Source organism: Carcharhinus amblyrhynchos, chromosome 5 (assembly GCF_965287045.1).
Source record: "Carcharhinus amblyrhynchos chromosome 5, sCarAmb.v2.hapA, whole genome shotgun sequence".
NCBI lineage: Eukaryota > Metazoa > Chordata > Chondrichthyes > Carcharhiniformes > Carcharhinidae > Carcharhinus > Carcharhinus amblyrhynchos.
In genome coordinates this window covers 5,560,175-5,572,814 of record NC_137328.1, presented here as the reverse complement: position 1 = coordinate 5,572,814, position 12,640 = coordinate 5,560,175, and the positions used below count along the sequence as shown (strand labels likewise).

Below are 12,640 nucleotides of genomic sequence, written 5' to 3'. Positions count from 1 at the left end.
CCTGGCCCAGGAGTGTCTCGGTCACACTACCACAGACCGAGCTGGACAGGTCCTGAAGGACGTTGCTGCCAGACTGGGACTGCGGCTGGTGGTGAGGGAACCAACAGGAGGGGAAGACATACTTAACCTCATCCTCACGAGCCTATATGATGCCAATGCATCTGCCCATAACAGTATCAGTAGGAGAGACACTACACAGTCCTTGTGGAGACAAAATCCTGTTTCCATGTTGAGGATCCCTCCACCCCATTATATTGTGTGGCATTTCCACCATGCTAAATGGGGTAGACTTCAATCAGATCTAGAAACTCAAGACCGGGATCGATGAGGCGCTGTGGGCCATCAGTAACAGCAGAATTGTATTCCAGTACAACCTGCAACCTCAAGGTCCAACACATCTCCCACTCTACCATTGTCACTAAACCAGGGGATTAATCCTAGTTCAATGAAGAGTGGAGCAGGGCCTGGATCTGGCTAAAACAAGATTTTATTTCAAAGCCACTGAAGGGCTGTGGAGCTGCTGATTGTTCGAAGGCATCTGGTTGTGATACGTTTTGATTATCTGCGTCCTAACTCTGTGTTTGTGTGTGTACTGGGTGCTGTTGTATCCATGTGTGCTGGGTGCTGTTGTATCCATGTGTACTGGGTGCTGTGTAGCCATGTGTGCTGGGTGCTGTTGTATCCATGTGTACTGGGTGCTGTTGTAGCCATGTGTGCTGGGTGCTGTTGTATCCATGTGTACTGGGTGCGGTTGTATCCATGTGTACTGGGTGCTGTTGTAGCCATGTGTGCTGGGTGCTGTTGTATCCATGTGTGCTGGGTGCTGTTGTATCCATGTGTACTGGGTGCTGTTGTAGCCATGTGTACTGGGTGCTGTGTATCCATGTGTACTGGGTGCTGTGTAGCCATGTGTGCTGGGTGCTGTTGTATCCATGTGTACTGGGTGCTGTGTAGCCATGTGTGCTGGGTGCTGTGTAGCCATGTGTGCTGGGTGCTGTTGTATCCATGTGTACTGGGTGCGGTTGTATCCATGTGTGCTGGGTGCTGTTGTAGCCATGTGTGCTGGGTGCTGTTGTATCCATGTGTGCTGGGTGCTGTTGTATCCATGTGTACTGGGTGCGGTTGTAGCCATGTGTACTGGGTGCTGTTGTAGCCATGTGTGCTGGGTGCTGTTGTATCCATGTGTGCTGGGTGCTGTTGTATCCATGTGTACTGGGTGCTGTTGTATCCATGTGTGCTGGGTGCTGTTGTAGCCATGTGTACTGGGTGCTGTTGTATCCATGTGTGCTGGGTGCTGTTGTATCCATGTGTACTGGGTGCTGTTGTAGCCATGTGTACTGGGTGCTGTTGTATCCATGTGTGCTGGGTGCTGTTGTAGCCATGTGTACTGGGTGCGGTTGTAGCCATGTGTACTGGGTGCTGTTGTAGCCATGTGTGCTGGGTGCTGTGTATCCATGTGTACTGGGTGCTGTGTAGCCATGTGTGCTGGGTGCTGTGTAGCCATGTGTACTGGGTGCTGTTGTAGCCATGTGTACTGGGTGCTGTTGTAGCCATGTGTGCTGGGTGCTGTGTAGCCATGTGTGCTGGGTGCTGTGTAGCCATGTGTGCTGGGTGCTGTGTAGCCATGTGTACTGGGTGCTGTGTAGCCATGTGTGCTGGGTGCTGTTGTATCCATGTGTACTGGGTGCTGTTGTAGCCATGTGTGCTGGGTGCTGTGTAGCCATGTGTGCTGGGTGCTGTGTAGCCATGTGTACTGGGTGCTGTTGTAGCCATGTGTACTGGGTGCTGTTGTAGCCATGTGTGCTGGGTGCTGTTGTAGCCATGTGTGCTGGGTGCTGTGTAGCCATGTGTGCTGGGTGCTGTGTAGCCATGTGTGCTGGGTGCTGTGTAGCCATGTGTGCTGGGTGCTGTGTAGCCATGTGTACTGGGTGCTGTGTAGCCATGTGTGCTGGGTGCTGTGTAGCCATGTGTGCTGGGTGCTGTGTAGCCATGTGTACTGGGTGCTGTTGTAGCCATGTGTGCTGGGTGCTGTGTAGCCATGTGTACTGGGTGCTGTTGTAGCCATGTGTGCTGGGTGCTGTGTAGCCATGTGTACTGGGTGCTGTGTAGCCATGTGTGCTGGGTGCTGTGTATCCATGTGTGCTGGGTGCTGTGTAGCCATGTGTGCTGGGTGCTGTGTAGCCATGTGTGCTGGGTGCTGTGTAGCCATGTGTGCTGGGTGCTGTGTAGCCATGTGTGCTGGGTGCTGTGTAGCCATGCGTGCTGGGTGCTGTGTAGCCATGCGTGCTGGGTGCTGTGTAGCCATGCGTACTGGGTGCTGTGTAGCCATGTGTGCTGGGTGCTGTGTAGCGTTGTGTGCTGGATCCTGTTTTTTTTTATTCATTTGTGGGATATGGGCCCTGCTGGTTGGCCAGCATTTATTGCCCATCCCTAGTTGCCCTTGATAAGGTGGTGGCGAGCTGCCTTCTTGAATCGCAGCAGTCCATGTCTGTGGGTAACCCACAATGCCGTTAGGGAGGGAATTCCAAGATTTTGACCAGGGAACGGCCAAGGAATGGTGAGTGGCTGGGAGGGGAACTTGCAGGTGGTGGTGTCCCCATGTATCTGCTGCCTTTGTCCTTCTAGGTGGAAGTGGTCATGGGTTTGGAAGGTGCTGTCTAAGGATCTTTATTGAATTGCTGCAGTGCGTCTTGTAGATGGTACACACTGCTGCTACTGAGCGTTGGAGATGGAGGGAGTGGATGTTTGTGGATGTGGTGCCAATCAAGCGGGGCTGCTTTGTCCTGGATGGTGTCGAGCTTCTTGAGTGTTGTTGGAGCTGCACCCATCCAGGCAAGTGGGGAGTATTCCCTCACACTCCTGACTTGTGCCTTGTAGATGGTGGACAGGCTTTGGGGAGTCAGGGAGGTGAGTTATTCGTTGCAGTATTCCTAGTCTCTGACCTGCTCTTGTAGCCTCTGTGTTAATGTGGTGAGTGCAGATGAGTTTCTGGTCAATGGTAACCCCAAGGATGTTGACAGTGGGGCATGGAGTGATGGTTACACCATTGAATGTCAAGGGGTGATGGATAGAGTGTCTCTTATTGGTGATGGTCATTGCCTGATATTTGTGAGGCGTGAATGTTACTTGCCGCTTGTCAACCCAAGCCTGGATGTTTTCCAGATCTTGTTGTAGCCATGCATGCTGAGCGCTGTTGTGGCAATGCTGGAAATAATCCTCCTGTGTACAGAGTCATATCTGGAGTGATTGTGTACAGAGGAATAATACTTTGAGCTTCGGAAAATCCAACGCATCCGTTTTGGCTCTGGCAGCTATTTTTGGAATTTAAATTTGCTTTAATTTCTTGGAGAGCCTGGCATGAGAGCAGGGAATATCCGGGAAGTGATGACTTACTTGCTGAAGTGTAGTGGTTGTGGTAATGGGGGAAATGCAGCCGCCAACGTGTGCACAGAAAGACTCCGCAGAGCGCGGTGTGGCAATGGCCAGACGTTCCGTTAAATGTTTGTTAGAGGAATGAATGTTTGTCAAGACTCCGAGGACAGCTCCTCATGTTTCCTTTCGAAAAGCAAAGTCCCGCCTGCTCGGGACTCTGTGTAACAGACTGCACAGCACTATTTTGAAGACGAGCAGGGGGTTTTCCCCAGTGTCCTGGCCAACATTCATCCCTCGATCAACATTTAACAGATGGTCATCGCCGCCATGTTTGTTAAAACCTTCTGCGCACAAATTGACAGCATGTTTCTCTCAATGGCGCCTGCATCTCAAAATTTGATTTGATTTATTGTCGCATGTATTAACGTACAGTGAAAAGTATCATTTCTTGCGCGCTATCCAGACAAAGCATACCGTTCACAGCGAAGGAAAGGATAGAGTGCAGAATATAGTGTTACAGTCATAGCTAAGGTGCAGAGAAAGATCAGCGAGGTAAGTCCATTCAAAAATCTGACAGCAGCAGGGAAGAAGCTGTTCTTGCATCGGTTGGTACGTGACCTCAGACTCTTGTACCTTTTTCCTGACGGAAGAAGGTGGAAGAGAGAATGTCCGGCGTGAGTGGGGTCCTTAATTACACTGGCTGCTTTTCTGAGGCAGTGGGAAGTGTAGACAGAGTCAATGGATGGGAGGCTGGTTTGCGTGATGGATTGGGCTACATTCACGATTTTTGTAGTTTCTTGTGATCTTGGGCAGAACCGGAGCCCATACCAAGCTGTGATACAACCAGAAAGCATTCTGTGTTGCATCTGTAAAAGCTGGTGAGAGTCGTAGCTGACATGCCAAATTTCCTTAGTCTTCTGAGAAAGTAGAGGCGTTGGTGGGCTTTATTAGCTATAGTGCCGGCATGGGGGGGGGACCAGGACAGGTTGTTGGTGATCTGGACACCTAAAAACTTGAAGCTCTCGATCCTTTCTACTTTGCCCCCATTGATGTAGACAGGAGCATGTTCTCCACTACGCTTGTGGAAGTCGATGACAATCTCCTTTGTTTTGTTGACATTGAGGGAGAGAGTGCTTTTGTAAAGTGCAATGAGATCATGAAAGGTGCTGTATCACTTCAGAATTGTTGTAGCACAGGAGGCCCCTTCACCCGTCGTGTCTGTACTGGCTCTACGAATAAGCAATTCACCTAGTACTACTCCCTCACCTTCTCTCAGTGACACTCCACATCCTTCCTTTACAAATAACCTCCTAATTCCTTTTTGAATGTCTTGATTGAGTCTGCCCTCACCATACACACACAAATTCCAAACCCCAACCACTCGCTGCACAGGTTTCTCTCAAGTCGCCACTGCTTATTTCACCTGTTATCTTAAGTCTGCGCCCTCTCACTCTTGATCCTTTCACCACTGCGACCTGTTTCTCCCCATCTATTCTGTCCCAACCCCCTCGTGATTTTGCCAATCTCAATATCAAAACCCATATATAAACCTAACAGTGGTTAGCTCTGCTGCCTCACAGCACCAGGGATCCAGGTTCAATTTCCGGCCTGGGGTCACTGTCCGTGCGGAGTCTGCACATTCTCCCCATGTCTGCGTGGGTTCCCTCCGGGTGCTCTGGTGTCCTCTCACAGTCCGAAAGATGTGCAGGTTGGGTGGATTGGTCATGCTAAATTGACCCTGGTGTCAGAGAGATTAGCAGAGTGAGTATGTGGGGTTCCGGGAATGGGGCCTGAGCGGGATTGTGGTCAGTGCAAACTCGATGGGCTGAATGGCCTCCTTCTGCACTGTAGGGATCCTGTGTGAATGCAGTCAATTGCTCTTCCTCAAGATCTGGCATCTCTGGGTTCTCTCTGTCCTCTTTCTTGCTGTAAGCTGGCAGGTTTGTTGGCCCTGTGTGGTAACTGAAGCTGGGTTATAAAGACTACTCAACGCAGAGTGTCGCTGGACTTTAAGGGGCCGGTTTGTGGGTGAAGGCCACCACGGCCGCATTTCTCAAATAGTGACCATTGTGAGGCTAAAATTCTGTCAGCCACGACCAATGCAAATCAGCCAAACAGTGGCGGCCTGAACAAGTGTGTAATTGTGGCTTGCCAGCCCTTTGTGTGGCATATGGGTGCGTGGATCTGATTACATGAATATCATTTCGTCCTCAGAACAAAGGCAGGCGGCCCCTGTGAGCCGGGGGGTGGAGGGGGTGGAGGGGGGGGGGGGGGGGGTCATTTTCAGTCGAGCGATGGGTTGCCAGTACACGGACTGAGACCCGGCCTCTGACCAAGCGGCTTTCGAGCAGACCTTTTGGAGCTGTCGACCTTCCCGCCCCCACCACCCCCCCCAAAAAAAAATGCTTGGCAGCTGATGAAAAAAATTATCCGCGGTGCAGAGCTGCAGGTTTCCTGCTAGCTGAACCCTTCACTGAATCATCCAGCGTATTTGTACCTTCACCGTACTGTACCCTGCTCAACCTTTCGAAGCTTTGTACAAGTCACACCAACCGGAGCTCCAAGTGCACTGGCCAGCTCCTTCCTTTCGTTAAAAAAATGACCCTTGGCCTCCCTTTGGGCATTAACCTGACGGCTGCAACAATGCCCTTTTGCTCAATCGCACAGCATTCACAGTGCAGAAGCAGGCCATTCGGCCCGGGTTTGTGCTAGCTCTTCACACTCCAGTCAAGCCTCCTTCTACTCTGTCACCTCCCCCCCCACCCCCAATCAGCATAACTTTCGATTCCTTTCTCCCCCCCGTATGATTTGATTTGGAAGTTTTTTTTCTTATTAAAGTTTATTTATTAGTCACAAGTAAGGTTTACATTAACACTGCAATGAAGTTACTGTGAAATTCTCCTTGTCGCCACAGTCCAGCGCCTGTTCGGGTCAATGCGCCCTAGCCAGCACGTCTTTCATAATGTGGGAGGAGACCGGAGCACCCGGAGGGAACCCGCACAGACACGGGGAGAATGTGCAAACTCCACACAGACAGTGACCCAAGCCGGGAATTGAAACCGGGTCCCTGGCACTGTGAGGCAGCAGCGCCAACCACTGTCTCCCTGTGCCACCTGTTTGGTTTGATTTGATTTATTATTGTCACACGTATACAGTGACAATATGTAGTACACAGCTTCTTGCGCGCTGTACAGGCAAAGTATACCATTCTTTGAGAAGGAAAGGTGTGCAGGAAAGGTGTTACAGTCATAGCTAGAGTGCAGAGAAAGATCAGCCTTATACAAGGTAGGTCTATTCAAACGTCTGATGGCAGCAGGGAAGAAGCTATCCTTGAGTCAGTTGTACATAAGAACTAGGAGCAGGAGTAGGCCATCCTCCAATTCTGGCCTCTTGCTCAATCCCCAATTTTAATTCCTCCCTCATCAGTAGCTGCACCTTTGGTTGCCTCGGTCCCTAGCTCTGGAATTCCCTTCCTAAACCTCTCGGCCTTTTCCCCCTCCTTTAAGATGCCCTTTATATCCTACACCTTTGACTTACCCTTGTCCTACCATCTCCTTGTTGTGAAAAATAAGTCAGGTTGGATCGAAACATTAGCTCGGTTCCATTCTCCACAGATGCTGCTGGACCTGCTGAGTTTATCCTGCATGTTCTGTTTTTATTTCCTTACCGTGGCTTGATAAAGCTGGATAATAACTCGATAAAGCTGCTGTAAATGACCTTGCGAGGCTTCCCTATGTTAAAGGTGCCATGTAGATGCAAGTTCCATAGATTCGTACAGCGTGGAAAAGGCCCATCGAGTCTGCACCGACACGTGGAGAAACACCTGACCTCCCGTTTAATCTCTTTTACCAGCGCTTACTCTTGAACGTTACCACATGCCAAGTGTTTCGTTCAGGTACTTTTTAAAGGGTGTGAGGCACCCTGCCTCTACCACCCTCCCAGGCAGCGCATTCCCTCCTGAACTGTGCTATTGCACTGTTACCACCCTCGGGGAGGTAAGAAAGTTTCTCCTCGCATCCTCCCTCAGCCTCCTCACCTTGAACACATGTCCCCTCGTAACTGACCCTACAACTCAGGGTAACGGCTGCTCCCTATCCACACTGCCCGCGGCCCCTCACAATCTTGTACACCTCAATCAGGTCACCCCCTCAGTCTTCTTGATTTGATTTGATTTATTATTGTCACACGTATTGGTATACAGTGAAACGTACTTCCTTGCACGCTACACAGACAAAGCATACCATTCATGGAGAAGGAAACGGGAGAGTGCAGAATGTAGTGTTACAGTTCTCTCTGCTTCAGTGAGAACAATCCAAGTTTATCCAACCTCTCTTTGTAATTTAAATCTTCCATCCCAGGCAGCATCCTGGTGAATCTCCTCTGCACTCTCCCCAGTGATACGTTGTCCTGTTTTCCTGATGGACTCTTCCTGTCTGTCTGGGTGAAAGTTCAAGGCCGAATAGCACAATTCAGGAGGGAAGGTGGCTGGAGTTCACCTGAGACCCTGGCCAACTTTAATTCCTCAAATAACATCAAAAGCTAATAGTCCAAACCATGTGGGTGGCACGGTGGTTAGCGCTGCTGCCTCACAGCACCAGGGACCTGGGTTCGATTCCTGGCTTTGATCCTTGTGCACATAAGGTTAATGAGGTACAACCCCAAACACTGCCTGTGTGGAGTTTGCATGTTCTCCCCATGTCTGTATGGGTTCCTCAGGGTGCTCTGGTTTGCTCCCACAGACTAAAAGAAAATTTTCACAGTAACTTCATTGCAGTTTTCACATAAGCCTACTTGTGACACTAATAAATAAACTTTAAGTGCTGGTTAGGTGCGCTGGCCATGCTATATTCTCCCTCGGTGTATCTGAAAAGGTGCCAGAGTGTGGCGACTAGGGGATTTTTACAGTAACTTCATTGTAGTGTTAATGTAAGCCTACTTGTGACATTAGTAAGTAAATTTTAAGGCTGGCACAGTGGTTAGCACTGCTGCCTCACAGTGTCAGGGACCTGGGTTTAATTCCCACCTTGTGTCTGTGTGGAGTTTGCACATTCTCCCCGTGTCTGCGTGGGTTTCCTCCGGGTGCTCCGGTTTCCTCCCACAGTTCAAAGATGTGCGGGTTAGGTGCATTGGCCATGCAAATTGCCCCTTAGTGTCCGGGATGTGTAGGTTAGAGGGATTAGTGGGGTAAATGTGTGGGGATGGGGCCTGGGTGGGATTGTGGTCAGTGCAGACTCGATGGCCTCCTTCTGCACTGTAGGGATTCTGTGTTTTTATGAATGTGTGGGAGCTTTGGTGCACAATTTGTGTGTGACCCTCCCTTGCTTTACAAACAGCAACTGTACTCACACCTATTGATGTCCAGGGTTCACGAGCGATGGCACTGAAATCCAATACTCTCTCTCTCCAGTTCCTTCAGAGGTTGAGCTCGGTCAGTGTGTGTGTGTGTGAGGCTAATGCACCACAACATTTGTGTCTGCTGATTGTCGCATGAATCACATTTAATTTTCTGACTTAACAAGAGAAAACGAACCAAGCCTTGCAGGCAGTGAGCAGCTGTGGACGTAATCCAGTTACACTCTGAAAACATGTAAACATCGATCTGTCAGTTTTAGTTCAGATTAATATTGGGAGGGTTACAGAATGGTACCATGGCTCAGAACCACACTGACCCTGTGTCTGGGTCATTCTTACACCACTGTGTGTATGGGATGTATCTCATTAACATTATGTGCCAGACTTTGATTTGATTTATTATTGCCACATATATTAGTATGCAGTGAAAAGTATTGTTTCTTGCGCACTATACAGACAAAGCTTACCGTTCATAGAAAAGAAAGGGAGCAGAATGTAGTGTTACAGTCTTTGCAAGGGTGTAGAGAAAGTTCAGCTTAATATGAGATAGGTCTATTCAAAAGTCTGACGGCAGCAGGGAAGAAACTGTTCTTGAGTCGGTTGGTACGTGTCCTCAGACTTTTATATCCTTTTTCCCAACGGAAGAAGGCGGAAGAGAGAGTGTCTGGGGTGCGTGGGGTCCTTGATTATAGTAGCAGCTTTCCCAAGGCAACAGGAAGTGTAGACAGAGTCAATAGATGGGAGGCTGGTTTGCGTGATGGACTGGGCTACATTCATAACCCTTTGCAGTTTTTTGTGCTGCTATCGCCTCCCTACTTCCCTTTCCTCTTATAAGACACTCTTTAAAACCTGCTTCTTTGATCAAGCTTATGGCCATCAGCCCTTATGTTTCCCTATATGCCTCAATGACCAATGTATTTGATTTGATTTATTTTTGTCACGTGTATCAGTATACAGTGAGAAGTATTATTTCTTGCATGCTACACAGAAAGGAAGGAAAGGAGAGGGTGCAGAATGTAGTGTTACTCATAGCTAGGGTGTAGAGAAAGATCGACTTGATGCAAGGTAGGTCCATTCAAAACTCTGATAGCAGCAGGGAAGAAGCTGTTCTTGACTCAGTTGGTATGGAATCATATAGACTCGTGTATCCTTTTTTCCGAAGGAAGAAGGTGGAAGAGAGAATGTCCGGGATGCGTGGGGTGCTTAATAACGTTGGCTGCTTTGCTGAGGCAATGGAAAGTGCGGACAGAGTCAATGGATGGGAGGTTGGTTTGCGTGATGGATTGGGCTACATTCACAATCTTTTGTAATTTATTGCGGTCTTGGGCAGAGCAGGAGCCCATACCAAGCTGTGATACAACCAGAAAGAATGCTTTCTATGGTGCATCTATAAAAGTTGGTGAGAGTCGTAGCAAACATGCCAAATTTCCTGAAGTTGTTTGGTAACGTCCCTCTGAAGCATTCGTTTTACTGGTCGGCGAGAACGGAGAATTCGGCACTCAGCCAAAACTCCATTCACTGCAGCGGAGCTGGAGAATCCCAGCCGTGGGCATGGTTGGGGAATCCCTGCCTATTGTGTTAATGGTGCTTTATGAATACAAGTTCATGAGATGATTTCTGTGGTAGCTTCAGCATCTCAACAAATGTAAAATACAGGTCAGGATTCTGATGACCAAAGAATCGGGCATCTGTGAGGTGTCTCATTTGCAAGTTTATGTTTAAAAATCCTCCATGTAAGTCAGAAACTTCCACAAGACCCTTAAAGGGGGGATTAGGGGATTTTCACAGTAACTTCATTGCAGTGTTAATGTCACCCTACTTGTGACACTAATAAATAAACTTAAAACATTAAACTTAAAGTCATCTTGCACTTAAGACGTGTTCAGAGGAACCCCACCGTCTCTGTTTTGGATAGGTTTATCTTTCGCACAGCTGTTCTTATTGAGTTACAGTTTAATAACCATTGCAATGGTGCGCTCCTCCAGCTTGGTACCTGATGAGGGTTTGGCAGTGTCACGAGGTTTACTGTTTTCTTTGTCACTGTAAGGTGACACAGCCTCTGGGAAAACAGGCTGGAATTAGGTCACTTGATTGCATAACGCATCGGGTACCAATTTCAATCTTGCCAGATTGCATAATTTTGAAATTGTGTTTTCATAGAATCATGGAATCCCAACAGTGCAGAAGGGGGCCATTCAGCCCGCACTGACCACAATCCTACCCAGGTCTTATTCCCATAACCCCACATATTTACCCTGCTGGTTCCCCTGATACTAGGGTCAATTTAGCATGGCCAATCCACCTAACCCTTGCATCTTTGGGCATCGTTGAGCTTCATGATTCCAGGGATAATCATTGATTGGAATAGTAGGGTTCACTCCCCTTCTCTTCTCAAAATAACATAATGGGGCCATTAACCTCTGCCTGAGAGAGCAGGTAGTCTGTGATGACTCCAGCCAGACTAATGGGGTTGGCTTGCTAGAGTATGAACTGCCTGATGAGTCCTAATAGATGGTTAAACCGGGGAGCCTCATGTTCCTTATTTAAAGCAGGTGAGTCAGACTCCCAGCCTGCATTCAGCAGCAAGCAACTGGAGAGCTGGCTGTGTAAGATGTAAATAAAGTAACTTGGTGACAGCACCTTCATCTCCATAGAGTTATTACAGAGGCCCTCAGTGCAAAAGCCAGTGTAGCTCTCTCTCGGTCCTGCGCTGGAGTGTCCTCCAAACATAGATTCTCTCATGTCTCTTAAGAGCTTTGCATCTCAATAAGGTTCCCTCTCATTCATCTGAGGTTACACTGGTCTAGTTCACGCAATTCCTCATCACAGGACAATCCTCTTAGCCCTGCAGGAATCAATCCATTGTTTCATTTGCCTGAAAACAAGTGTATCGTTTGTTAAGAGAGTAGAGTTGTTCACAGTACGCCCAGTACTCCCCAGTGGTGGCACAGTCAGGGACCCGGGTTCGATTCCTGGCTTGGGTCGCTGTCTATGTGGAGTTTGCATGTTCTCCCCATGTCTGCATGGGTTTCCTCCGGGTGCTCCGGTTTCCTCCCACAATCTGAAAGTCATGCTGGTTGGGTGCATTGACCTGAACAGGCAGCGGAGCGTGGTGACTAGGGGAGTTTCACAGTAACTTCATTGCAGTGTTAATGTAAGCCTTACTTGCGATAAAGGGCGAAATTCCCTGGCCTCCCCTCAGTGTTTTTCCAAGTGGCGGGATGTTGCATGCCAGTCACTGGTGACGGGATCCGCTGGTCCTGTAGCCATCAATGGGAATTCCCAACAAAGGCATCCCACACTGCTGGAAAACTCACGGCATGGGGTGCGCCGCTGGCAGGACCTGGTGTGAACAGCTGGAGAATTCCAGCCAAAAGCTAACGTCCTGCTACATAAACACGAGAGGGCCTGGTTCAAGGCCTTTAATAAGCTCAGGAAATCCAGGATTTGCTGAGGACAGAGTCAAGAGGGTTCATCATTTGGTAACAGTGGAACGTTATTTATAAAGTGTGTGAAAACGATAGTAGCTTCTCCGCAGAGGCAGAAAGAGGAAAGGATCTGGGAGAGTAGATGGGGCTGCGGTGGAGTGGAACGTGGATTAAATGGGATAAAGGGGTAATAGTGTAAGGGGGATGGTAATAAAACAACAGATTGGTCCAAAAGAAAAAAATGCCGGAAAATCTCAGCAGGTCCTTCAGCTGTTTTCTCTCCTTCCCTCCTTCCTTCTCTGGAAGGAGAGAAAAGAGCTGATGTTTCGAGTCCAGGTGACCCTTTGTCAAAGCTAAAAGGCACAGAAAGTGGGAGATATTTGTACTGCAGGGTGAGGGAATGAAAGGTGAGTTATAGCCACAGAAACCAGGGGAAAGGCTGCTAATGGCAGTCCAGAGTCAGAATAAAGGGTGCGAATGGCCAAACA

The 12,640-nt window shown here is 48.7% G+C and overlaps 1 protein-coding gene across 2 annotated transcripts in view; it reads left to right on the top strand.

Moving 5' to 3' along the window:
- LOC145343385 (coronin-2A-like) overlaps nt 1–12,640 on the top strand; it is a 127,651-nt gene that overhangs the window by 69,299 nt on the left and 45,712 nt on the right. Inside the window, exon 1 of one of the 2 annotated variants that reach the window (XM_080189599.1) lies at nt 9,895–9,989. The exons of the other annotated variant lie outside the window; for it this stretch is intronic. Coding sequence (XP_080045725.1) covers nt 9,906–9,989 — 84 coding nt within the window. The 5' untranslated portion in view covers nt 9,895–9,905. Of the gene's footprint in view, nt 1–9,894; nt 9,990–12,640 lie in introns of those variants that run through there. 2 annotated transcript variants of the gene reach the window in all.